The sequence below is a fragment of the Aythya marila genome (genome assembly GCF_965140915.1).
Source record: "Aythya marila genome assembly, chromosome: 11".
Classification (NCBI taxonomy): domain Eukaryota; kingdom Metazoa; phylum Chordata; class Aves; order Anseriformes; family Anatidae; genus Aythya; species Aythya marila.
Genome location: NC_139052.1, coordinates 18900885 through 18926529, shown reverse-complemented (window position 1 = coordinate 18926529; position 25645 = coordinate 18900885). Strand labels below are relative to the sequence as shown.

Genomic DNA, 25645 nt, shown 5'->3' with positions numbered 1-25645 from the left:
TTCTTTTGACTACAAGAGAACAGTAGTGTAGCTTACTACAATCCTGGTTTGCCTCCACAGATACTTTAAAAAAACAAACCAACGCTTTAAAAGGTACCTTCTGTTTGAATTTGCCTCTTGTATTGAACAGTTTTAGTTGTAAGGTTGCACTGGGTTAGCTTTGAGTAAGAATTAGTCAGTATTTTTAATAAAGACTAAGACACAATGTGCAAATTTAACCTTAGAATTTTGGTTTATTGAAATACAGATATTATTTTTCCCTTGAAACACTAAAACTACAAAAACTTAAAAGACAAATTGGTGTTCATGAAAATTGTATGTCCTTATCATAGGCTGTGTAAAATAACCAATGATAACCTCTGCGAGTTGAAACAGTAAAATCCACACAGCAGTGCTGTGGACAAGAATATCAGCCTTCAGGTAGTCTTAAGTTCACTCTTGCTCTTAGATGAGTGGAGCTATCTATGTTCTAAGGTAAAGGAGATTTTCAAGTGGCAATCAAGGGATTAAAGAAATTACTTGATTTATAAATATTACAGTGATATACGTTTTCTCTTCAAAGATCACAGTCCTTAAGGATCAAGTAGTTGCCTTGACTTGGCTGAACAAACTCCCAAGTTAGATTTGTTTTCAACTTTCCTCCTAAGATACGCGTGGTATACAAAAAAAAAAAAAAAGAGGCAAAAAAGGTATGTAAAGAACATTCCTGTAAACAAAAGCTTATAAAATTGACAGTTAAAAATTCATATACAAAAATACACTGCAAACAAGTTACAATAAAATCTTGTAGTATATCCTGGTACTCGGTCACATTATGGCAAGTGAGACTTAGCTCTTATTACAGTATTGAGAACATAGAGAAGAGCCAATAAAATCTCGCTTCTCTTTAAAGAGGCATTTTTAGACTGCTACTGTTTGCTGATATCCTTGTAGTTTCAGACCAAGAAGGAAGCAGCAATGACACCAGCTTTTTATGACAAGAAGCCCTTAAGTTACAGCTGCCTTCTGGTAAGTGACAGAGCAAGTGTTTCTCTTGTAGCTCTTAAGACAACTGATGACACATCAGTGAAGGAACCACTACTACCCTTCAGTTTTACATCGCCGTGCACTTCCGTGGAGAAGCAGAGTCTGCATTTGCTTTTTTCCGAATGCTTTCTGTAAAAGAGGAGAGAACGTTCTCAGTTCTAAGGGGTGGATATATCTTACACATCTTGTTTCATATATATATATATATATATATATATATATATAAAATCTTGTTATATCTTACAACACCATTCAGTGGTGCTGTAGGTTTACTAAAGGATAACTCTTTGATCTGTTTTTACTGGTTATTGTCCTCTGTTAAGTATCCTGCTGCAGAGAAGGCTTAAAGCTGTGGAAGGATGTGTTAATTTACCAAAAGAAAAAGGGAAGAGAAATGATGTATAGAGTGGTAGTAAGGGGGTGGGACAGGGCGGAGTACCTTTGAGCTCATGTGAATTGGTTTCTTTCAATTTTTTTTTTTCTGTATGTTGTAAAACAACAGAATTCAGCTAGTGCTTAGTGTGTGCTATTCAAAGGAAGCCAAAAGCATTACCAGCCAAATCCCTTCTTCCAATGCCCACAAGACCTTCATACAATCCCTTGATTGGATTTTCTCCTGCTGTGATCACACCATGAAGCCAGATAAGCAACATCCTGTGGCCATGCTCTCTGTAGCTTTTAGTACCTGGCAAGATGAAGCCACAAATCAAATCCTGCACTTCACAGCCTGTAGCTCTAGAGATGATTTCTGAGTTGCTGAGTTTGGGTACCCCTATGCTTTGGATTTTACCATGAAGCTCTGAAGTACATTCTGGCTTAATTCCTGGTTGTGGTCTGATTGGTAGATTAATATTAACCTTGATGGAGTGGGCAATGGATGAACTTGGGCTTGTCAGACAACCTTTTATGTCAATACAGAATTTCCACCTTCAGAGCATGGTTCCTCGCTCGCATTGTGCAAACTACAGGATTCCCTGGGGTGACCGACAGATCACCAGCAGTGATCTGCTTCCAAAACTCTGAACCTGCTAAGGTATCCATGAAGTTCTAAAGAGGATTATGTGTGAAGTATGAAAAATACCTAGGTAATGTTTTATACCTGTCCATTGTTGTTCAATGGCTCTAATGTGTGCATCGGTGAACTTCCAGAAATGTGCCAGCTTCTTCCATTCACCAGGTTTGAGGTATTTAGTAGCTAATCTCCACATTACTGAGCGAATGTGCTGCGTTTCCACCCTGTGGTCTTGCTTAAAGGTCAAGTGCTTTGCCACCCAGGAGTCAGAGTCACTGTTCAGGTTGTCCTGCAAAGCCAGAACAGGAGTTTCAGTGTGAGATGCTGCAGAATTCTTATCACGGTCTTTTGTGTGAGATTCAACTTGAAGTGTCCTGCTGCTTTTAGGCTGTAATCGAGTTTTCCTGCTGGCAGTGAGGAGATTAACATGAGAACAAGATGCAGTTTATCTGCTCTAGGTCTGCCTTGTTTCCTTGGCTGCCGATCTCAGTGCAGCTGGGACAGCAATGCTCTGTTGTGTCAGTGTTACTGATTATCAGCCCATCATCGTGCTTCCTGGACTGAGACCTGCACGTGCCCTCCTGGTGTTAATGAGACCTCCTCCGTACCTGTCCTTCTGCTATCTCCCACATCCTCAGCTCTGCAGGTCGCTGTGAGTTCATTCTGGTGCGAAACATTTCTTCTATTGTCTTTCTCACTCTAACCGTGGTGTGTGTTAACAAATCTGTTAATAGCAGCTTTGCTGTGGAAGCCCATTCGAATCACAATTTGCGTTTCTACAGTGCCTTTTATCAGGGACTTGTATGCAGAATCATTTAATTAAACTTCACACGCTCACCTCCTTCACATGCCAGACTGCAAAGAGGCTAAATGACTGCCTAGGGCTGTCTGGGAAGCCCATGCAAGGCCCTGATACACAGCATTACTTCTGAGGCTGGGCCTGTGCCACCTTCCTTTCCTTCCCCTCTAGAGTGTTGTCCTTCCTGGTATTGGGGGATGCACAAAGTCCTATAAACACAAGGAATGAGGTGTTTGGCTGTGCTTGTGTTGTGCCCTCTGCTCAGATCGTGTTGGACACAGGCTTGGGGTAGGTAGGGTTTCAGTTCAGGGGTTAAGGCAGATGAGCAGCTGCACCCTATGTGCTGGAGACGCTGCTGTGCCACACAGGGAAACACAGGAGGAACAGCCCCAGCTGGGGGGAAGTTTGAGAAGGAAGTTGGTTGTATGACTCCAACAAGAAATGATCACTCGGCTCATGGGAGATTAGAGGTGAGCTGCCTCCTCTCTGCTGCTGAAACCCCCAAGGTCACAGTTGGTGACCTCAGCCCAAGCATTTTCCTGCTCTGAGCTTCATTTTCTCCTTCTGGGAAAAAGAAATAATGATACCACACCCTCTTCTACAGGGCTTTTGGAACAACTGCCAAAGAATCTTTGAAAATCCCTGTTCCCTTCAGCACAGCCTGAGGCTTTTAACAACAGAGACTTTTTTTTTCTAAAAAAAATAAGGAGTGTCTTAAGTAGCTGCAGTTGACATGGTGAGGGCTTTTGTTTATCTAAAATGAAAGTTGAGGTCAGGATGTCATTTTGCAGTTGGTAATGTGGAATCTCAGGGGAGAGGATAAGCTACATCTACCCTGTAAAACACAGGAGATGGTGATATACGCTGCTTACCTTTTCCCATTTGTAAAACCGATCAGCTTTGATAATCATGTCTGCCACGTTGATGTGATTGCCTCGGGCAGCGACATCCAAAGATGTTTTTCCTTGCTGCAATTAAAAGGGGAAAAATGAGCTGGAAAAGACCTCGCACGCTCAGGAGGTTCAATCTCCATGCCCGCCTGGCAGTCTAACAGCAGGCGGCACAGCCCATTGAGCTTTGTACCTAGCTCTACCTCTATTTTCCACCTGCAAACATTGTCTCAGATGTGAGTTAACTTCAAGCTACTGTGTGCAGGACACAGAGAGTCATTTTCCAGGCTCTGCAGCATCTCCTCTGCTGCCATGGGGGGGCTGTCAGATTGGCAGCAGTGCCTGGGAACACATCCTGTAACCCCCAGGGGGATTGCAGTTGCTTTCAGGCACCCAGGAACACGGGATCTTCAAAGGACCAGCTCAGTGCTGCAATCCAAGGCCTTTTATAGCCTTCTGCACAGCAGGTTTGCTGACATGTGAAGCTGAAGTGATTTATGCAGCCTCATTAACTTTATAGGATCCACATATGCATGATTAGAAATGGTCTCCTAGGAGAAGCTGATAGGACCATGAAAATGTAACTACACTCCTTACGTGAACACAATTTTGGATGAACTGATGGATATATATTAATATTTGAGTCTGCATGAGCTTTAACCCAGGTGCAAATGGCAGACACTACGTTAATCTCTGCCCAAGCCCACTTCAATATTTTCCAGGCATATACAGGGCTTTCAGGCTGCACACAACACGCATGATTCCTCTAGAGTTCCTTTTTCTTATTTCAGGGACAGAAATCCTGGACACTGGTGCCAGATTTATACTATCCAGATACTTTTTACCTATTAAAACATGCACTGTGATCCCTGAGGTATATTATTTATCATTACTCTGTAATATCTTTGTTATTATTGTATGCAATAGCAAAAGCAGAAGTAGCAGGAACTGGAGCAACTTTGGGAAAAAAGTTTGCTCATTGTGTGAACTGTTTTCTACCTTCCTAACAACCAGTCACCTCCTTACTGGAAAACGCATCAAAATAACCTACTCTGTGCTGTTTCAAGACCTGGAAAGTCCCAGATTTTAATATTATCAGTAGCCTTTCTTGAAAATTAGGAAAAACAACAGTAAAGACCATCTCTATTTTCTCTCCATACCCCTGTGGAATCTGTTCAACCCACAGAGACAATTACCTTGTCTGTCAGCTTCAGATTGACTCCTGCAATGAGAATCATCTCAGCGATGTCCTGCCTGCCGTGCTCTGCAGCGATGTGGAGCGAGGTCTGCTGCCTCTGCAGAAGGAGAGTGAAAGGATTAAACTTCAGAGGGGACAAGTGTGAGGCTGGAAAATAGGGCAGAACAATACCAGAAGGAAGCTTTGGAAGAACACAGTCAGCTCTGCCCTCATTCCCCTCCCTCCCTTTTTCAGCTGAGGGCCAAGCAAACGATGAACTGGAACTGAGTTCCTCAGGCTGAGCAGAACTGGTTTGTCCCTGGACTAGCACCAGCACTGAGTGGTTTCTGATAACACTTCAGTCTGAAGAAGGAAGCTCTTCAATTCCATAAAGATCCCTGGAGTCACTTATAGGAATATATTATTTCTTGTTATTTAAACATTTTCTATAGGCAGATAGCTTGGCCAAGGGAAGAAAGGGTCTGTGCCAATTCTTTGTTCTGGGGACACAGGGCCTGTTTAATTTGGATGCGTTGTAATCTGTACGCACTTTGGGATTATTCAATGGAAAAAATTAAAATCAAACACAATATGTGGCAATTTTATGGTGGCATGAAGAGAGAACATCACCACAAAAAAAGAAGAAAATTAACCGAAACATTACAAACAAGCTACAGATTTGTTAACAAAGCCACTCATTCACAGAATTTTAATCTGGCAAGACAAACAGCTACCTCCAGGGCTTGCTTCCCGTTCTCAGTCCCCAAAACATTTTGCAGAATATCTTTTGGCCTGAATTTTTTCCCATCTGACTCCAGCAGGGAGGAGAGAGTCTGCTTATGCAATGTCTCTGTACACAGGTCCCAGGGACATGGCACAGCCCATGTGCTGAGAGCTATCAAGTGATGACCTCACTGCAACACTCAAAATCATTTCACAGGCTTCATGTTTCCTTAGTTGTGCTCCCAGCTTCTCCCCGTTTTAAAGCACTCCTCTTTAATCCTGTCCCTAAGGTGATCAAATCCTCCACAAAATGGACTCACGTTTCACAGACAAAAAAACAGGAGCTGCAGGCTTACGTTATCTGGAATGTCAAGGTCACACTCCGCATCGATGAAGAGTTTCACCATTGCTGGGAAGTTCTGCAGCACTGCAATGTGGGTCGCTGATGCATTTTGCTGTCAAAGAAGATGCTGTGCTTAGGAAGAGCTCACCTCAAGGCTTCAAAAAGACTGTGCTGTGCCTACAACGTCCATAGTAAGACAGCTGCAAGCCTGGACTCGGGGAGAACTAGGGATATTTCCCCATAAGCACAGACCCCACAGCAGCACTGGTCCTTGCAGAGTTGTTTTGTGCTCTTGTAAAGCTCCACAAACCGGCTTTGCTTATTAGGAAGTGATGACAGCAAGGAGTGGGACTTACTTACATGGTTAACAGCATCTATGTGGGCTCCTGCATCCAAAAGGGTCCTGGCGATCTCCACGTAGCCGTGCAGTGCTGCATAATGAAGGCAGTTCATTTTCTTCTGAGAGGCATATCAGAAGAGACAAATATCAGGGCTTCTTCTCAGAAGCTGTAGCTGTTACAGACTATGCAGAGATATCCCTGAGATATCCCCCCAGAGATATCCCTGCTTCCCTCCTGCACCAGCCCCGTGCCCCAGAACTGGCAACTTTATCATCTCCATAGCCCCCTGGTCCCAGGGCAGCTTCACCCACCTCTTCATACAAAGCTGTGTGGGTTTTCCTCTGCACTCCCTGCTCTATTTTTTTTTTCTATTTCTTCCAGCTAGGAAATTTAGATTTTCCCAAATCTAAGACATTTCTCCAAGTGCCCTGTCACGGTGGCATCAGGAGTGGAAAGGAATCTCCAGAGTGGGACTAGCCTCTGGGACCTCAAGGCTCTTGCTGGAGACTTAAGTGACTAAAAGCTTGAGGCTAACCCTGCACAAGCTGCTGGCTGCTCCCACACGGCTGCACAGGCACCACAGGTGCTGTGGCCACGCTAGAGAAAGCATCTGGGAAAGGAGTCACCTCCACAGAGCTCACCTGGGTTTGGGCATTGACATCAGCACCTACTTCCAAGAGCAGCTTCACGCAGTCACAGTGCCCACCCTCAGCAGCCAGGTGCAAAGCTGTGAGTCCTTCCTGGAACAAGGCAGGATGAGAGAGGCAAAAAAGGAGGCACACAGCTCTTCTATAGGCAAGGCCAAGATAAAGGAGAACCAGCAAGCCTCTACCCCATCTTCCGAATCCACATATTAAAATACCAACGCTGAGGGACAGAGATATCCAATTGATTTCACATGGGCACTGAAGACAAACTATTTCCACAGAGTATCTCAGAGACAGACAAATGCAGAACTGGAAACCCCTAGCTCTCAACCACTGCTCCCCCCTTCTGAGGGAGCTCATTTCTTTACAAGAAAACAGAAACCAGCAGAATTCTTAAGTGAATTAATCTCGTGTTATTGCTGCTCTTATACACAGGGCAGCTATTCTGGGGTAACAAATACTACCAGTTACCAAAGCAGGTAGTTTCCATTTTCTCCCAGATCTTAGTGACAACCAAATATATTTTGCAAGGACTGTACCCAAATAAGACTAAAAAAAAAATTGCTGATAAACTTAATTGGGAGTGTGCTGTGGAATAAATACTTTACTAAGCCAATATTTGCTACCTAAGTCATTAACCGTGTTCTAGCCACAGATTTTTTTGAAGCGGATCTATCAAAGAGAGATCTCAAACAGAAGGACCATATGTTCAGTGGCTAAGTCAATACTATAAAGCACACTGAAGTTTAGTTTAAAACACATTCAATAACCATTTAGGCACTTGAATGTACAAGGGTCAGGGAGAAAAACTGAGATAATAGAGTGATAAGGTAGCTCTGCAGGTACAGTAAGAAGAAAATGAGACACTTTAGAATTGGATATTAGTTCAAGAAGGATGTTGCTTTTCACTGATACTCTGCAAGTGTAACCTCCATTTATAAACATACATTTTAGATAAAATCAGCTACCTTCTAAACCTCAATAGTAATCATTTAGCCTGACGACTATGGCAGGAGAGTATTTCTAGAGAGAGAAAGAGCAGTATTGATGTGATTTTCAATTTGTTTAAATGTACTTACTAAGTTCTTCTCATCAAGGTCCACCCCGATATCTACAATCCTCTGCAGCACCGAGAGATGTCCGTTTTTAGCAGCTAAATGCAATGCTGTATTCTTTTCCTGAAAGCAAACACCACTTCTTACATATATATATATATATATATAAAAACTTCATACATAGATATGTATCACTGGACTGAGTGTTCATACAAGACAGTTTTGCACAGAGTATACCCAGGGTGACTGAAGAGGAGGTTGTAACCAGTAGTAATAGTCTGAAACAGTCCTGTAATAGGAGCAGCAGGGAGGCAAGAAACCCAGCTACCTTAAACCACAGCATGGCCCACCTGGCTGGCCATTTATCCATCTGAAAAGTCCTGGAGAGAAATCCTACACGGACTGAGGCGCAAATGGGTTGCAGGTGGATGAGGAAGAAAAGCCCTGACACACCACAACCAGGTACAACCACTGACAACCTGCACTGGCCTCATTTGGTATCCCATGCCTGACTCTCACATCCTCTGATCCTTGGACTTTATATTCCCTTGTTCTTATGCTCATACCTCGTCTTTAGCATTGTGAGAACAACCCTGGCGAATCAGGAACTCCACCACTTCCAGCTGCCCATACTCCGCAGCCAGGTGAAACGCTGTCTTGTCCATCTTTGAAAAGAAACAGAAAGAAATGCATTCCAAGCAAGTCTCGGAAAGCACAAGATCACATCATCTGCTGCCAGCAATACAATAATGCCTTGGGCAATAACCCTGTTGCTCAGCACAGTTAGTGTTCACAGAGGGGAAAAGTGCTACACTTCAAAAACAGTTAACTTTTATTCTGCAGTTAACTTTCATTCTCAGTTACTTTAAACAAACCTAACAAAATAAGCTGAACAGACTGGTGCTAACCCACTGGTGCTAACAACCCCAAGCACTCTAACAAAACATGGGAAAGGAGATCTTTTCAGTGTTAATTTCACATAAATAGAGGATGATTAAAAGTTCACTAAGAGCAACCAGGGATAAAAAAAGGTAATTAATATCTGAGACTCGAGTTACCAAGCGAGTCAAAACCACTTCTGTGGAAAGGCAGATCTTGTGTTGCTTCATTTAGCCCCCAGGCATCAGAATGGGGATCATTCTAGGAACCATGAGGGCCAGGGAGCAAAAATGAGCGTGTGCCAGCTCCTGTGTGTTCCTACGTTGTCTTCAGGAACAGATCAGCCAATGCTGGAACATGCTGGGAGAAGGTTTCCCTTGGTTATAAGAAAGGGCAACATTCCTGCTCAGCTCAGCAAAGCAAGATGAGATCTAGCGAAATAAACATGTGAAGAGCCTTCCCACCTTGTCTGTCTTATCCACATGCACGTCCTCCAGGTCCTCCATAATGAACTCCATCACCTGGATGTGTCCCCTCTGAGCCGCACAGTGCAGGAGGCTCCTGCCATGCTGGAGAGGAGATAAAGGCCAGTTTGTTTAGCAAGTCAAAGGCTGCAGGACAGGCTCTTTTAACAACCTATTCTGGTTAGCAAAGTGATGGGATGTCTCCCTGCACCTCCAGGGCTAAACTAGTTCGTGCTGCAGACAGCATGTTATGACTCTGAAGTATTAATGCTCGTTTCAACCAAAGTTTATTTTAAAATGCATGGACTTCTGATTTCCTAAACCCATTTACCAGTTCTCTAACACCTTCCATGGCAGCACTGCCCAAATGTGAGCTGAGGAAGCCCTGTACATCCCTGTAGCTGCAATTATCACAACTGTTTTAGGAATAAATCTAGGCTTGGAGGTGAAGATGACCTCACCCAAGGTCACCCTACGAGGCAGAAGTGCAGATGGCAGCCCCTGCAGCAGACGCTGTCACACACGATTACTTTAGCTAATAGGTAAACCTCTCTCTGGCTCTGCATGATGAACCCAGGTACGGCGATTCTCTCACCTTATTGACACAGTTAATCTTTGCCCCAGCATTGACGAGGATATGCAGGACGCGGAGGTGGCCGAACCATGCAGACAGGAGGAGGGCATTCATTCCAAACTGGGCAGAAGAGAAGAGAAATACCAATAACTAAACTGCAAACCACCACCATCCTCACCCCGGAGGGAAGCTGCTCACGAAGCTTCCCAAATATCTTTATTTCTCTCTCTTTTTTTAGCCGCCAGTTTCTTCAATTACTATTATTCCTGCCACCGATGGTCTCAGCAGCAGAGCAGAGACCTGGCTCTTATCTTCCACTTCCTAGTCAATGGTTTCAGGTAAGAGAGATCTTGCAGGCTGTCACGGCCTTCCTACACGCCTCACCAACGTGACCAGAAGAAACCAAGCACCCCTGTGCTATACATAACGCCTCACATTCTCCCAGAATACTTCCTGATCACTGTGCATGCAGGGAAAAGGCCAAAAGACAATGCACAGAGGCACCCTAAAACCAGGCTTGCTCCAAAAAGTCACTGCACCTTCTTTGCAGGGAGGTCACAGCTTCTCAATACCACAGTGCCTTGTGCCACCCACTGAGGTGTAACCTGTAACCCAACACCCAGCCCTCAGCACTCTCCCAACACAGAACACATTTGCAGAACAGGCAAGGGAGATCTGCCTTCGTACACTGTCTTCGTCATCCACCGGCACGTCGTGGTCCAGGAGCAGTCGCACAGCGTCCACGTTCCCTGCTCCCGCGGCCCAGTGCAGGGCAGTTCGGTCTGTCTGGAAGAGAAGGAAGGAGAGAGGTGAGGCTGATGTATGCACAATGCACGTGTATCCACCACACGCCCTGCAAACCCAAATCTGCCATCCAGGGAGCCAGAATTCCCTGCACCATACTGGGTTTTCTTTGGCCACAGCCCTCTCTCTTCTCTCTGCTATCAGGCAGTGACCTCTGCTAGTCACCTTCTGCTCAGAAATTGAAGTTAGGGACCACAGCGACAGCACAGGAGTGTGAAGTATCATTGCCCACGGACGGATGGATTGGTGCAAACCCATATTTCCAGGAACCTACTGATGAACACTGGGAGAGCTGCACCAGGAGCTAATCAGTCCCACAGCCTCGGCATACAGAGACAGCCAAATCAAAGCCAGTCGCTGCAGCCACGTGTATCTGGCACACTGGTTCCACTGGGAACCATGAATTATTATCCTTCCTCGGTGCTCGCAAATTCCCAGTCTGGCCCAGATGCCAAAGCTCTGAGTTTCAGAGTGTTGTGAAACTGCCCAGTTGCCACAGGCCCTATTTGGCACTGGGAAGTGTATTTTAAAGCTTCGGCCGATTGAGCAGCTAATGAGGAGGGTAGTGTTTCGGAGCTGCAGTTCTCAAACACACCCTCAGCGCTTCCTGAAAAATGGAGGTGGGAAAACCGAGGACTCACGTTGTTTTTGGCTCTGATGTCGACCCCTCTCTTGATGAGCTCCTCCATCCTGGCCGTGTCGTTGCGCTTTGCTGCATCGTGGAACTCCTTCTCTGAATGAAGCACTGCAGCAGAGACAGAAGAGCTGGCATTAAAACAGAGCAGCATGGAGCAGCATGCCCCAACAAACCTCCCCTTCAGCTCGCCAGCCCTAGTGGCTTCAGGGAAGGCAGACTGCAGAAATATTCTCCCAGGAAGAAACTCAGCCCTATTAATGCTAGCATGCCTGCTGGATTCGTCTTCTCCCACTGTCTCCCCTTCCCTGAGCACCCCTGTGCCACATCAGTGCTCCTCCTGTTATACCAGTTTCTCTTCTAATTCAGTGTCCCCTGTTTGCATGGATTTGTTCTAGCCCCAAAAGCTTTTGATGTGAAGTCTTTTTGCCCTCAAACCTTTTGATTTGAGGTCTGTCATCTGCCAAGGCCCAGAGCTGGTGTGAGGACTCCAGCAGAAGGCACAGACCCTTCCCTCCATCCCTCTATTTACACCCTGCCGCTCTACAAAGATGCCCTTACATGTGGTCCTGCTGCCTTGCGAGCCAAATCAGCCGAGCAGCACACAACCTCCAGTCTGGCTGTGATTAGTGTTGCATCTCTTAATAGACTGTGGCAGTTCTTGCACATAATTTACACAAATGGCAGTATTTGTCCTGCACAGCTAGGCACAATTTAAGGGTGTTTACTCTCCATGCTGGGCCTTGCCTCAGCAATCTTCTCCTTGATCGAACAAACCTTCCTGCCAAGAAATGAGGGCAACGCGATTCTGGGCCTGCTGCGGCCTGACAGGGAGGCTCTCAAGGTTTTTGGCAAGGCTGCTGCCAGTCTTTGTTAGACTCCGTCTCTGCCCTAATGCTTTTGGGGAATTCTTTAGAGAAGGGATTGAGTAGGACCCTCAGCCTGTCACATCCTGCTGGAGAGCTGGCACAGACACTCTGCTCCCTTCTATTCTTCTCCAGATCTCAGGCTGCAGTTTGAGTGTAGTGGGGAATCAAAGCAACCTTCATTTGCTTTCTCTCTGGTGAAGAATACATGCTTGCGTCAACCAAATCTGTTCAGGTTTTAAGCCAAACATAAGTCTATACATGACTCTTCAATCACACTCTTGCTGCTGCCACACACACCTCATGCTCACTTTCAAACCTTGTCTTTATAAGCACTTCTCGATTCCTTACAGGATTGCACAGGATTGTCAGTCTGTGAGCACACCTGTCTTCTGTCCTTTGCTCTGTAACATAAAAGGTGTCCCTGCCTGTGAAAAGGTCCTCATAGGTGAACAGCTACGAGTACTGCACTGAATACCAAATCCAAATTCACACTGCAAATGCAGAGCATCAGCAAATTCATTCTGCTTATGCTCAGGCAAAACAAGCCTCAAGCAGCTCTGCTCTCCACAGGTTCCCACAGCCCGAGGATTGCAGGAGCAAGCAGGCTGCCTGCCCTCACCAAAAATCAACCCCCAGAAGACTCAGCAGAGGCGAAGAGCTGGCCTAGGCGGGGACGGTTTTGCTCAGATAGTTCATCTGTATGGATGAAGTCAGAGGATGCTGAAAGGCAAATGATGCCAGGCAGGTTCTCAGCTGTGTAAATCCAAGTAATTCCACTTGCTTCACTGCTGATCTAGATAAGGATAAGCCTCTGCCTTAGCGTTATCTGATGCATAATCCACTTGTGAACATCTTCTGCTAATTCTATGGGGCTGCAAACCTACAGGCATAACACTTCATTAATACTGAGAAAACGTTATCAACTGGACACTAGCCACAAGCCATAAAAAGCCATCAAAACATTTTTTTGTCCCTGTCCTATCACATTCGGGGGATAAACGAGAGATTTTCTGTCTAAATAGCACTACCCCATCTCTCTGGAGGGCGCAGAAAAAAGGCAACCCTACTGTGGATTACTAGGGCAGCAGAGAAACTTAATTTGAGAGAAAACCTGGAAATATGTGGAGTTTACACAAATTATTAATACCAATGTCTACACACGACTTCCATATGCTTATCTCCATTCTGTAGAGTAAACTCTAGGTCTCAGTTAAGCAAATATCACATCTCTCCAGGTGGCAGAAATGCGTTCCCGTGTTTTATGAGCCCACAAAACCCTGGCAGCCCTGCCAGGAGAAGCCGAACCGTCACTTGACTTATTCTTTCATCCACCTGCCACGATGCAATAACAAACCTTTCATCGCTCAGGGTGTAGAAGCTGAAATTTGTTTGTTTTCAGCGACATATGGGAAACACCTCGACGGGCTGGGCTTCCTCCTTAGCGCCCACGCTGTGGAAATGAGCCCTGTAAATGCAGGTGCGCTCCTCAACGTGCCACACACCCACCGATAAGAAACGTTTTGGTACGTATTTAGCAGTTCCTCTCACTCTTTCGAGCTTGGATTTTGGGGTATTTCATATCCTGTGGTAATGAATATGGATTTGTTTATCCCAAACAACGCCGAGCACAATTTAAATGCTTCCTGCTCGGTGCAATGCACCAGCTCGCAGGCAGTGCATTACATAAGAGATTTTAAAAGGCAGCAAAGGGGAAGAAACGAATGCACAAAAACGTGCTAAAACTGCCTGCTGGGCTCCACCAGAGCCTGTGGGACACAAAGACACCCCAGGAACACCACTGACTGGAGGCCGAGAGGCCGAACTGGGAGCACTGGTGTTATCTGGGCGCTGGGGGGGCTAAAGCCATCTCCATTCCTCCACACCCACCCCGCTTATTTCTGAAGGGAGCCGCACGTTTTATTAATCTTTACACCATTCATTCCCAGGAGGTGGGGGGCGATAGCAGAGAGGAATTGGAGCTGGGCTTAAATTGTTCCTAAAACCACCGCCGGCATGGGGGCGGCGGCTCCGTGAGGGGCACCCGCAGGGACCCCCCGGGAGCCCCCCTCCCGCCTCAGCCGCCCCCCGGAGGGCGGCAGCGGGCCCGGGGAGGCCGGGGTCGGTGTCGCCGCCTTCAATCCCCCCCCTCACGGCGTCTGCCACCTCCTCCCCACCGGGACCCCACTCACGGGTGTCGGCCTCCGAGGCCAGCTCATCCCCCATGCCGCGGCCCCGAGCCGCCCTCCGCCACCACGACCGCCTCCCGGGCGGGCTGAGGGCCGGGGCTCCGCCGCCTGACGGGCGGGCCGAGTGTTGATGCCACGCCGCCGCCGAGCGGCTGTTTTAAGTGGTGTTTAAAGAGAAATAAAATGCAATAAAGATGCTTTTCCACGCGCGCCGCGGGTTGGGGGGGTTGCACTGGATAGCGGAGCAGCCAGCCGATTTGTTTCATCGTGACAGGGAGAGAGGAAGGGGGCCTTGGGTCAGCAGGCAGCGTTTCTTAAATCCTTGCTTTTTATTTATTGTATTTATGTATTTATATTTAAAATATGACGTTTTGGGATGACTTCAAGGGGCAAATCCTGCTACCGACGCTTCAGTCAGGGTGCCGCACGGTCGCTCCTTCAGCCAGTGCCGCCTGTTACCTCAGGGTGGTTTCAGCGCCTTCACTTTGGGGCTGTGGGTGGTTAAATTCTGTTTCCAAGCTGATTTGGGAGCACAGGGATTTCTATTCTGTGGAAAACATGGGGTGGGTTGCTTTATTTTACCTTAAAGTAAGGTTTAGGGTTGGTACTTTCTGGGGGCTCTCACCACACGGCCGAGGCACAGCAGCAGGTGCAGAAGGGAGTAAGAGTGCTCTTCACCCAGGTTTTTAGTTAATATTATCCTATTTCAACATCTTTCTGGGTCTGTCTTTGATTTTGTTTTCCATTTTGATAATTCTAGGAGGAAGCAAGCGGGCACTGGTTGAGCTGAGGCTGGGAAAGGACCAGATCTGTCTTGAGGAGCTTTGAGGTAAGTGGAAAAAAAACAGGGCCCAAAGCAGCCGATTTGTGGGTGAGTACCAAGAAACCACAAAGCTGGGTGCTTGTCCTGTCAGTGATGTCCCACCACCATGCAGAATTGTGGAGAGATGCTGCTGCCTTTTCACAAGTGCCAGGCAGTGACTGCTCTGGCAGCAATTCTCACCTGAAGCTACGTGGGAGCTGCTCTTTCTGCCACAGCCATTTCAATTTAGCCTGTATAAGGTCTCTGAAGCGGGTCTGACCCTCACAGCTTTCTTGCCATATCTAATTTTTGGGGTAAATGTGGCACACGAGTGTTCTCTGGGATGTGTCTGAGCAGCTGGTAGCTGTTCCTCAGGAGCCAGATGCTCGCTGTTTGAGGTCTGTATCAGTGGTGAGATACAGCTACTGCTGAAGCAAGGTCCTAGCTGTCAGTTTACATAAAGCAGACATTTCTAAGCGAGACTGCACTGCAGGAACTGCCTCTGGTGGCAGCCTCTGACCCGTCCTGGAAACCCGCTGGTAGACTCAAAGGGTTCAGAGCTTGCCCAGTTCAGCGTGCTTTGCTTTACCCAGACCTTGTCAAATCACCTCTTATGTCTTCTGCTGGCAAAAGGCGTCCCAGATTCCTTCATTGCCTTCCTCTCACCTGCCTTTTCCAACAACTTAGCCCTGAAAACAGTTAAAATCACTTAAATGAGGGCTGCATGTTGGAGCTTTCACCCTGTCACCTGCTGGCAATGTCTGCTAAACCCTGCCTGCTGGCCCTGCAGGGGATATCACTTCAGGATAGAAGTGATCTTGCAAGGACCCTTCTAGCCCTGCAACTCTGATTTCTCTGCTTAGTCCCTGCAGCACCAGGTTTGCATTCCCTCCCTGTACCATGCCAACCGGTCGGTCTGTCAGACTTCACCCTTGTCCTGGGCTCCTCTCCCCTCCTCAGAAGGAATCCCCCGAGGAGTCATCTCCCTGTGCTCTGCAGCCCTGCTGGACCGCCGGTTTTGGGTGAGAGCACGCAATCACAGCGACCACACGAGGGTGCCAGTGCTGTTTACCTGCCGCGATTTGCTGTGAGCAATGAACTCCAGGCTGTAGCTGGGGCTGCTCCCTGGTTCAGGCCAGTCTTGGGGGACACCACTGTCCTGGGGACCCTTCTGCTGCAAGAGAGAGAGCGTGGAGAGATGCAGTGAGGCAGGCCCAAAGCCAAATCAGTATCCAGAGGGATGTGGAGATGTAAAGACCTCTGCTCATAAAGAAAAATCCTTCTGTGGGCGCAGCTACACCCTGTGCAGAGACACCAGAACTAACTTCAGTGCTGGGCTGAGCCATCGGTTTCCATCTCATCGGAGGCGTGCTGCTGAGGGCTGTGCAGCCAAGCGCTGCACTGATGCAGCTGTTTTGCTGCAGGGACCACCGGCAGGGGCTGCAGCTGAGAAATGGAGAGATGGAGAGCGCTGCCTCTCGCCCCAGTGGACCCCGAGCTCCTGAACAGTCACAGATTGTGCGTGGGGGTCTGTGATTAGCTGCTGGTCATAGAGCTTTGGATTTGTGTTTTGTTTTCCTTTTGTTCAAATTGAATTAAAAAAAAAATAATCACTCTCTGGTAGGAAAAGCAAACATAAGGGCTGTCTGGGTCCAGGGGAAGCCCTTCTGGTAGAGCATCCTCCCCTGGGAGAAGGAAAAGCTGGGTTTGATCCTTGCCTCTGCCTGAGGGGAGATGGAAACCCTGATCTCTACAGGACCCCAGAGAGTACTGTAAACAGCAGGCTGCAAGCTTGTCTGGTGCAGAGAGTTTTTCTTGCCCTTTCCTGTTATTTTAAATAATTAATGATTTGATGGAGCGGGGAGTGTAGAAGGCAGGTGTCCTGTCTCCCTCGAGAGGAGGCTGCACACCCGGCTAGACGGACGCTTGCTCTCTCGTGATGAATATTTAAGTGTCTTAGACAAATTGGAGCGGCGCCAGCGGGCATGACTGCGAAGGGCTGAGCCTTCCCCACTGGGTACCCTAGTGCCTGAGGGCTGGGGAAACAGCTCTGGAAAGGGCAGGCGATAATCCCTGCTCGTATATAGGTACTGTGCCTGGCCCAGTGACGTGCCAGCCTTGGGTGGCACCTCTGGCTCTTGCCACTCTTTCCTTATGCTGTGAGAGAGCTGGGGATGGAAAGCTGTCCAGATTTAACCTGCCACTGTTAGCATCATTGTCTGCACCTGGCCCAGAACTTGAATCAGCTGGGAGTGATCTGGGAGTAATGCTGATCTCAGAAGAGCAGTAGCACAGACGTACTGGAAGTTTGCATCTGTGGGCTTGGGCGTTTGCAGCTGGCAGAAAAAAAGCAGTGTAGGCAGTTCCTTCCATCCTTACCAAATAGGTTTGTGTTCAGGTGTGGAAGGGATGAAGGCTTTCTGCTGACACTGAGTACAGAATGTTGCAGGGATTTATTAACAGCACTAAACACTTGCCCACTTGCCCAGTGATCCATTTATTAGCTAACAGACCTAAAAGAGCACTTGGATTTTCCCTCTAATGTTGTACCGTAACAGATGACAGGGAGAGGTGATAACTTGAGCTCTTTTTGCAATATATGTCTGATACTGACCCCGTCTTCAGAAAGGTCTTTGGCTTTATTTCACATGAAGAAATCTAAGCTGGCTTTGTGCTCTTTCTTGCTTAGAAGTGAAGCTCTCTGACATAGCCGTTTGTGCCCAGTTTTTATGTGTTAGTTTAGGATAATCGTTATTTTCAATCTCCAGCTTTCAGAAATCATGAGTCAGGCCGTTTAAATCCATGCCATTTTAAAACGCGCCTCTGTTTGCCCTCTGGTTCGGTTGTATACACAGTGATTTTTAAAGTCAGTCAGATTTGCAGCTAACCATGTAACGCAGCCCACAAACCAGCATGTGTTTATGCAGAAACAGTTGCTTACCAAAAGGTTGAGCAGATCAGACTTGAATTTATTTCCTTTGGAAGCAAAACTGGAAGGTGACTCCTCCTGCCTGCAGCTGATTGCAGCCCGGGAAGCCAAGCCTCTGCTTCCCTGGAGCTGCCCACAGTGGGGGAGCCCGGCTCAGGGAGCAGCCTCCTGCCCTGGAGGGTTGTCTTTTCTGGCATTTGCTGCCACGGTCAGGAAATTAAATGCTGCATGGGAGAGGGGCCGACCACATTCCTCGTCCTGTGTTAATGGACTGTCGTTACACGGCTGGGTGTCAAACAGCACAAGGTGCTGGGATAGCCATCCGAGGGCTCTGCGTGGAAGCACCCAAATCAGTTCCTTTGGGCTCTTTGGTGTGATGCCACGGGGCATTGTGTGTTTGTGCTACTTTATGTCCTTGCTGTGGGTGTGAGAGAAACTAAATGTACAGATTTTGTGTCCTGGTTGGCAAACTGCACCTTCAGACGTGTCCCAGCAGCATGGAATCCACGGCAGGGCTCTGTCTGCATGTCTTCATGTGTGGCTCCAGCTGATTTGTTTTTTTTTTTTTTAATTTGGGCCAGGCTTTGAGTTGTCCTGTAGGCTAGGTTATTTTTGGTGCTTCCTTTGATAACTCTGTTGCTGGGACATGCTGCGAAGCCAAAAATCCTCTGGGAATGTCCCAGCAATGCACACAAACAAACACCAGCCCTGTAGCTTCCAACAGTCAAACATACGAAGCTTTCAGAGACTCTGGAAACCTAACGGGACTCCACAGACCCGCTCTGGAAGCCTGAGGAAGGATCCATCACTTTCCTCAAAGGCTGTATTCACCTCCTTGCAGGGCTCCCAAGAAGGAGCAGTTTGTTAGAGGGACCTGTGGAGCTTGAAACCTTTGCCAGTAATGATTCAGGCTCAATTCTGAAATCAAATATTTAGTTAAACAGAGACTGTCTGATGACTGGATTAAACACAGACGGCCTCTGAGTGAGCTTAGCACTTCATTTCTTTTTTTTTTTTTTTGTCAGTGTCCATTTCACAAGCCTATAATTCCATTTTTCCTGCCTTCCCAGACTCTGCTTATCCTGCGTAGCCTCTCAGACGATGCAGAAGGAGGTATTTCAGCAGAGCTCTTGCTCTAGGTCAGGAAGCACGCCGTACCACAAAGCAATCTTCTCTGTCTCCAGGCTCAGGAAGAATCCAGTGTTACGGGATCGGGATGAAATCATGTGCTAGAGAAACGCAAGGGGTTATGTTTGTTTGGGTTGAAGGAAAAGTCTCGAGGAGCCCAGGGAATGCCAGAGAGAGCAGGTGAGCAAGTCTTGCCTGGCGAGGCGCCGTGTGGGGTTGACACAGATGGGTCAATCCCTGCTAACAGCGCCTGGAAGTTGCAGTTGGTGATTTGAACTTTCCCGTCCTGTCTGTGCCATTTTCCAAAGCTCTTAGGCCTTTAAATCCCTTGAAAAGATAAATGGGCTTAAGCTTCTGTGTAGCTCTGAAAGTGCAGCTTACACTCAATTAACACTGTCGCCGGGGTTGTTCCTGGTGATCGGGTCACTCCTGTTATCTCTGCCCTTCACTGACACCACTTCAGGACATCTTCTAGCTCAGTTCCTTCTCCTTGCACTTGTGGAGAGCTGAGCTCACTGCCATCCTGTGGGAATGCATGAGAAGCAAAAAAAAATCTGCTCAGTGGCTACTTACACCTGAATGATATCTTAGGAAAAGTACTACAGGGAGGGGAGATGCATTATTTCTGTGATGCTTGGCAGTGAGGAGGTCTGTGAAAGCTCATTGTGCTCAAATTCTCTTAAGTCTGTGCCTGAGATGTGACCAGCAGCCGGGAGATTTCTGGTGGGACAACCTCAATCTCACAGCCATTATCAGGTCCCAGTGGTTATCCTGGCTCTGCTTTGAACTGTTCCCCTTGCTAGCTGAGGTCAGCCTGGGCTTTCAAGGCCAGGAATATTAGACTGATATCCTCTTTAAACATCTACAATGCGAAGGAAAGCAAGTGCAGCAGGGAAGGATCAAAAGGGCAGAAATATTCCTCCCTGCCTGTGAGAGCAGACGCTCTGTGCTGGGGCCGGTGTCCCTTCCCTACCAGGTTTGCATGCGATGGTTTAACCGAGCGAGAGTTGGTTATGGGAGGTGGGGGTGGCTGCATCCCATAAACCCAGCCCTGATGGACACTGCTTCCCAATCCCCTCACTGACGTGCCTGCAGGCAATGTTTTTATTCTCACTTTCTGCATGTGTAAACGAGGGCGGGTCCCTTGCTTCCTGGCCCTCTGAGGACTGTCTGGCTCCTAAAGGCAATCCTGGCCCTGCTTTTATCAGGAAGAGCGCAGCTGAAATGCGGGATTTTGTAGCCAGTAAACCTCACGTGCTGAAACCTCCTGCCAGAGGCACAGCCCCGAGCTTCTCCAACGTCATCCCGTAAGGCTCGATGCAAAATTTTAAGCAATGCAAAAAAACACTTATGTTTGGGCATTTAATAAAATCAAAGCGGAGGCAAAGGGTCGATAGAGCTGCGATGCCACCGGTGCTTTTGTTTCTAACTCCATGTTAAGGCACGGCGTGCAGCAGGAGCCAGGAGCACGCTGTCAGGAGGCAGCAGCGCAGCTTTGGAAGTGTTTTTCTGTCTCTCAGCAATTTTCTTCCCGAGCCCGCAACATCTGTCTCTGTCCCCAGCCACATGCAAGTGCACCGAAAGTTTGTTCCAGGCCTAATGAGTAATTTCATGGTCCTGGAGTCGGAGGCGAGGGGAGGGGGCTGGGGCTGCAGCTGGAGCCGTGTGCTTTGCGAGGAGGAGCTCTGCAGATGTCAAATCGCCGGCTGATGGCTTCTATTTTATCGCAGCCCACCAGGCTTCCCTTTACAAACCTGCTGCTGGAGTTTCTGGTGATCAGCGCCGAACCAGCTCCCACACGGGCTGCTGATTTCCAGGGGCGTCCTCGCTTCTGGGCACGAGCAGCCTGGAAAAAAATAATGTCATTTATTTGGAGGAGGTGAGGGGGCTCAGCTGGGCGTCAGCTCCGCTTCGCTCACGGAAAGAGCACGAGTGCAGAGCACTCTGCCTGCCCTGCTCCTGTTTCCAGCACGTGGGGCTGGTAGAAGGAGGGATGAGGGAACAAATAACCCCGGGCAGATGTGGGATCGTGTTGCTCAAGCAGCTAGAGGGTGCGCGTGGCGTGTGAGCACACACACAACGAGCTGGCTCCGATGGCAGCCGGTCTCAGCGGGCCTTTACAAAGCCCCAAGCCCAGCTTTCTCTCCGAGAAGGGACAGAGCTATCTGCAGAGAGCGATAATCTGCGCGCAGCACAGGAAGCAGAAGGCAGATCTTGTCACGTTTATCGTATGTTTCCAGCACAGGGGCTTCCTCTGGGACAGGCCTGCAGAAATCGAGCCCTGGGGCAGGATTCGCACAGCTCCATGTGTTTATCCAGCACATGAGGACACGCACGGCTCTTCCTCCACCTGCCCAGGTTCTCCTCGTCTGGAGAGGAAGTTTACCTTCACTCGCTGTGACTCACAAATAGAGCCTGATTCATTTTCCTGGTATTACTCACAGAAAGGGAAAGCCAAACGGCAACCGGTCTGTGCCTGTAGACACCTGTACCTCTCCAGCTTTCTGCTCGTTATCTCTGGATGAGTTTCTGTTTATCGGCGCTAGCACACTTCCCCTGGTGAAGCTCCTCTTTGCAGAGAAGTACTGATCAGAAAGTGAAGTTTTCTACCCCTACAGCCAAGAGGAAGAGTGCTGGTTCTCCATAACTGCTTGCAAAGTTCCTGAAATGGGACCAGTTCAAGCTGACACTTCACAGAGGGAGCTGTCAGCAGAAAGAGCAAGCACCAGACAGATCCAGGAACGGCTGCAGAGGTCCTGCAGCTCCTGAGCTGACCGCTGTGCCTGCAGGGAGCTGCTGCTGGTCTGCCTCTAACAGGTGCTCAGCACTAACAGATCCTGCTCCAGTGACGGTGGCTTGTTGAGGACCAGCTATTTGGGAAATTCATCTCGCCAGCAACCTGGGCTTCTGCCCCATGCCTCGGCTCCCTGCTGTGAAACAAGGACAGGAGCTGCTTGGGGTCCGTGTAGGCTGCTAGTCCTCAGAGGAAGGGGTGGTGTTTTACTTTCTGCTCCCTGCTCCGTGCGTGGCACGATGGGTGGGTTATTTTGTGCTAGAGAGACCGCATGAGCATCAGCCAGATTTCAAAATCTCAGATTTTGAAAATCTCACCCAAGATGTGCACAGAGAGGCTTTGGTTGTGAGGTGGGAACCTGGGACTGGCACTACAGCCGGGCCCAAACCCATCTTTCCCGTATCATTCCTTCCAAAACCCGCAGTGTTTGCAGCCCTTCTGCAAAGAGAACACAGAGCAGAGCTCCAGCTGGGTGGGCTGTGGGGAAGGCAAGGAAGGCTCTCAGGCCTGGAGCAGCAGTTATGTTAGAGGTAAGGTGGTTTCCTCTGGGCTGTGGGAAGCTGAGGCTTGAGTCTCTGCTCTGAGCAAGGCAGAAGAGGGTTTTGGCCCCAAACCTGGCTCTCCCTTATCAGCAGCCTGCTGCTGGGGGAGAGGCCACGCGAGGGTTCAGTTCTCTCATCGTGTGCCTTGACCCCCCCTGGAAGAGCTTTCTTCAGAAGCGTTCCCCGGGCTCTCAGATTAGAAGCTGGGGTTTTGGGTATTTTCTGGTGGAAAAAAAGATTTAATTGGAAAAAATTCCTGCGTGGCTTTGGTATGCTTTCAGCTGGCATCCTGCCTGCCCCTCTGAAAACATTTCGGATTTTGAGCACGAGCACTTTGTGTCAGGCTGGCTTCTTTGCCTGCAACCCTAGCTGAGGTATCCCTTTTCCCTGAGCGGATGGCAGGAGCTGGCTTCTTGTTACGTGGCACTGGAGTGACCTTCTGGGGCTGCCCTTCACGGGAGAGGACGGCTGAGACAGGCCAGAGATCCTGGAGCATTTGGAGCAGTAGCCACTGCCCTGCTGCTCCTAGCAGTCTGCTGGAATAATTGCCACCGCCCCCAGCTCCAGCAGACGTGTTTGCAAAAAGCTCTGCGGGCAGTGGAAGCGAGCTGGTTTCATCATGACAATGTCGTTATCCTTTTAAGGGAAAATTCCCTCCGGGAGCCAGCCCTCAATTACCTCCTGCTCCAGCTCCTTCGTGCTGGAGATGTCTTGTAACACGGCTGAGTTACAGCCACAGCGCTCTGCAGTCGAGCACCTACCCGCTCGGGAGAAAAATATAATTAATCTCTGCTGGCTTCTGTTGGTCGCTTGTGATTGCTGAGCCTGGAAACTGCAGACAAAACCCAAAGGGCTGGCTCCCCTCGTGGGTGCAGAAAGGGTCTGGGGATGTTGGACCTGGGCCCTCTGCCTCTGCCACCAAGGGCTGAGCGGGAGCTCTGGAGAACAGCCCGTGCCCTCCCTGTTCTATAGGGACGGTGGCGCTTGTGACATCTGTAAATGTACTCTGCATGTCCTAAAAAATGGCACTTTCTCTCCGGGCAACAGCAGACCCGTTAAAACCAACCCCAAACCTGTGCAGTTGCTGCTGCCTTGAGCCGAAACAAATGGGCTGCATCCCACGGTGTGACTGCAGCAACGGAGAGTGAAACGCTGCTCCTTGGAGGGAAGAGTCACAGAGGAACAGGATTGATCCCAGTGCCCTATCTGGAGGACTGAAGCACACAGGAATCCTATTCTGTCTGTCCAGATCCAGACTGAAAGAGCTTCGCCATCTTCTGAGCTTTCCCAAGGGTTTAAATTCTCTTCCCCTATGAAGATCAAGGCAGAAAATAAAACTTTTTGAAAACTTACGTAATTAGACAGGAAGTAATTACACGAGCTCCAGCCAAACATGTAAGATCTGTTGCAGCCTTTTAAAAACTCGTTGAGAAAATTATCTAAAGATTAGCTGAGGTGTTGACATCGTGTTTTCATGCCCCAGAGCAAAAATGCCCACTTCTGAATTGTCAGCTTTGCAAAACGTTTTTGTACATTTTTTAAAACCGGGACACTTTTCTAAATACCTAATCCTCTGTTAACAGCTTTGGGTTGCTGCTTTAACCTGAAAATGTTTTGCCAGAAAATTTCTTGCCTGCGATTGCAGCGAGGCCCTGGTTGCACGGTTGGAGGTAGGTGGTTTTGAACCCGCACGGACAGAAAGGCAGAAGCGTGGTGAAGCTGAGAGCTCCGTCATTCAAACACATGACTATTGTTCACACTGACAGCCCTGCAGAAGTTCATCAGCTCTTGGCACTTGGAAACCAGCGGAAGTCATTTGCCTGGCTCAGGACATTCAGCCCGTGCTGTTGAAAATTCAGCGTTGGACCAGAGAAAGCTGCTGGGAGGCTCGGTGGCTTGGACGGGAAGGCTGATCAGGCTGATCACCCGCGTGGGAGGACGTAGGTTTGGATCAGGACCTGCTGTGAGCTCCCCTGTGACATCTGGCCCTGTTCTTTCCCTGAGCTCCACTTCCCCTTCACCACTGTTCCTTGCAGATACACGCAGGGCGTTAGGCACCGGGCAGCGCTGTGCTGTCATGGTGATGTGGTCTAAACAAACGCAGAGCATTTTGCCAGCATTTCAAAACTGAAATTCTTGTTGCGAATGAAATAGCAGAGGAACTCGGGGTTTTGTTTGCTCGGTTCTTCACCCTGAGACTCTGAGTCATGCTGGCTTGCATGTCCGCTGGACTTCTGGAGATCTTCTAGTCTTTTTGCCAGCTGCAGTGACAGATACCTCAGTGTGCAGTGATGATTCACATATAAAACTGATTAGCATTAAGAAGCATTTATTTTTGTGCAAGGTAGGTTTCACTGGAAAGCAAAAATATTTTTCCTCCATAACTATTTGAGCTTTTTTGTGGGTGTGAGGGGAAAATATGAATATCGTTTAAAATTTTACTGAGCATCTGAAAACCATTTAGACACCAAGAGGGAATTAAGTAAGGGGTAAGGGGAAGCCAGTAACAAACTCAGATTTTTCCTAATTTCTGAGTAGTTCTAAGGGGAAGGAGGGTCTGGATCTGTTTACGTTGCATACATGCCACATCCCTACCTGTGAATTAGGGCGAGTACTGAGCACTGCCTTCCCACTGCCTGCCCTCTTCCCTTGCAGAAAGCTCCAGGTGGCTTTCTGTTTTAGGCCAGAACATCTCCAAAGCAATTCAGGTTCTTATTTCTCATTCAAATGACCAGTATGGCAGATTTTACAGCTATCTACAGTACTTGCACGGTCTGACTTGTCCATCTATGGGCTAGGAATAACAGTTCTTTAACTACTAATCGACCAAAGAAGCAAGATTTGGGGTTCCATTCCTCATCCTTCAAAGGGTTAGAAAAGTCATCAGAGGACAAATTGTCAGCATGGGCTTTTGTTTTTGTTTTGTTTTTGTTTTGTTTTGTTTTGTTTTTTAAGAGGACTTTGGCTGGTAACATTGTTCAGGTCGTCTAATGTTTGCTGCAGAATGTCAGTAGTACACTAATTAAA

General features: G+C 48.1%; 1 protein-coding gene and 1 long non-coding RNA gene across 4 annotated transcripts in view; one reads left to right on the top strand and one right to left on the bottom strand.

Annotated features, from left to right (window-relative positions):
* Nucleotides 1-129: 129 nt before the first annotated feature.
* On the bottom strand, nt 130-14511 carry ANKDD1A (ankyrin repeat and death domain containing 1A). Of its 3 annotated transcripts, none has more exons than XM_082769310.1 (15): nt 14427-14511; nt 11376-11479; nt 10618-10716; nt 9952-10050; nt 9357-9461; nt 8580-8678; nt 8038-8136; nt 6953-7051; nt 6331-6426; nt 5984-6082; nt 4924-5022; nt 3710-3805; nt 2126-2327; nt 1580-1711; nt 130-1155 (listed from the first exon to the last, which is right to left on the bottom strand). In XM_082769310.1, exons 1-15 carry the CDS (start codon nt 14458-14460, stop codon nt 1094-1096), a joined length of 1524 nt encoding a protein of 507 aa, XP_082625436.1. In that variant the 5' UTR covers nt 14461-14511; the 3' UTR covers nt 130-1093. The 3 variants fall into 3 exon arrangements, with proteins under 3 accessions (XP_082625436.1, XP_082625438.1, XP_082625437.1); XM_082769312.1 differs by having other exon boundaries at nt 6331-6429; nt 14427-14498; XM_082769311.1 differs by lacking the exon at nt 14427-14511 and adding an exon at nt 13592-13657 and having other exon boundaries at nt 6331-6429.
* The window catches only part of LOC309882335, a 24393-nt gene continuing 12372 nt past the window's right edge, over nt 13625-25645 (top strand). The window contains exons 1-2 of the long non-coding RNA XR_014318271.1: nt 13625-13760; nt 15184-15252. This is a non-coding gene — a long non-coding RNA (uncharacterized lncRNA). The remainder of the gene's footprint in view (nt 13761-15183; nt 15253-25645) is intronic.

Coding starts and splice junctions, on each gene's coding strand:
- ANKDD1A (XM_082769312.1), bottom strand. CDS start 14,460: ATGGGGGATGAGCTGGCCTCGGAGGCCGACACCC. Junction 6,083..6,330: donor ACATAGATGCTGTTAACCAT/GTAAGTAAGTCC, acceptor CTTCTTTGACAG/CAAAATGCATCAGCGACCCA. Junction 1,156..1,579: donor TGGAAGAAGGGATTTGGCTG/GTAATGCTTTTG, acceptor CCTCTTTTACAG/AAAGCATTCGGAAAAAAGCA.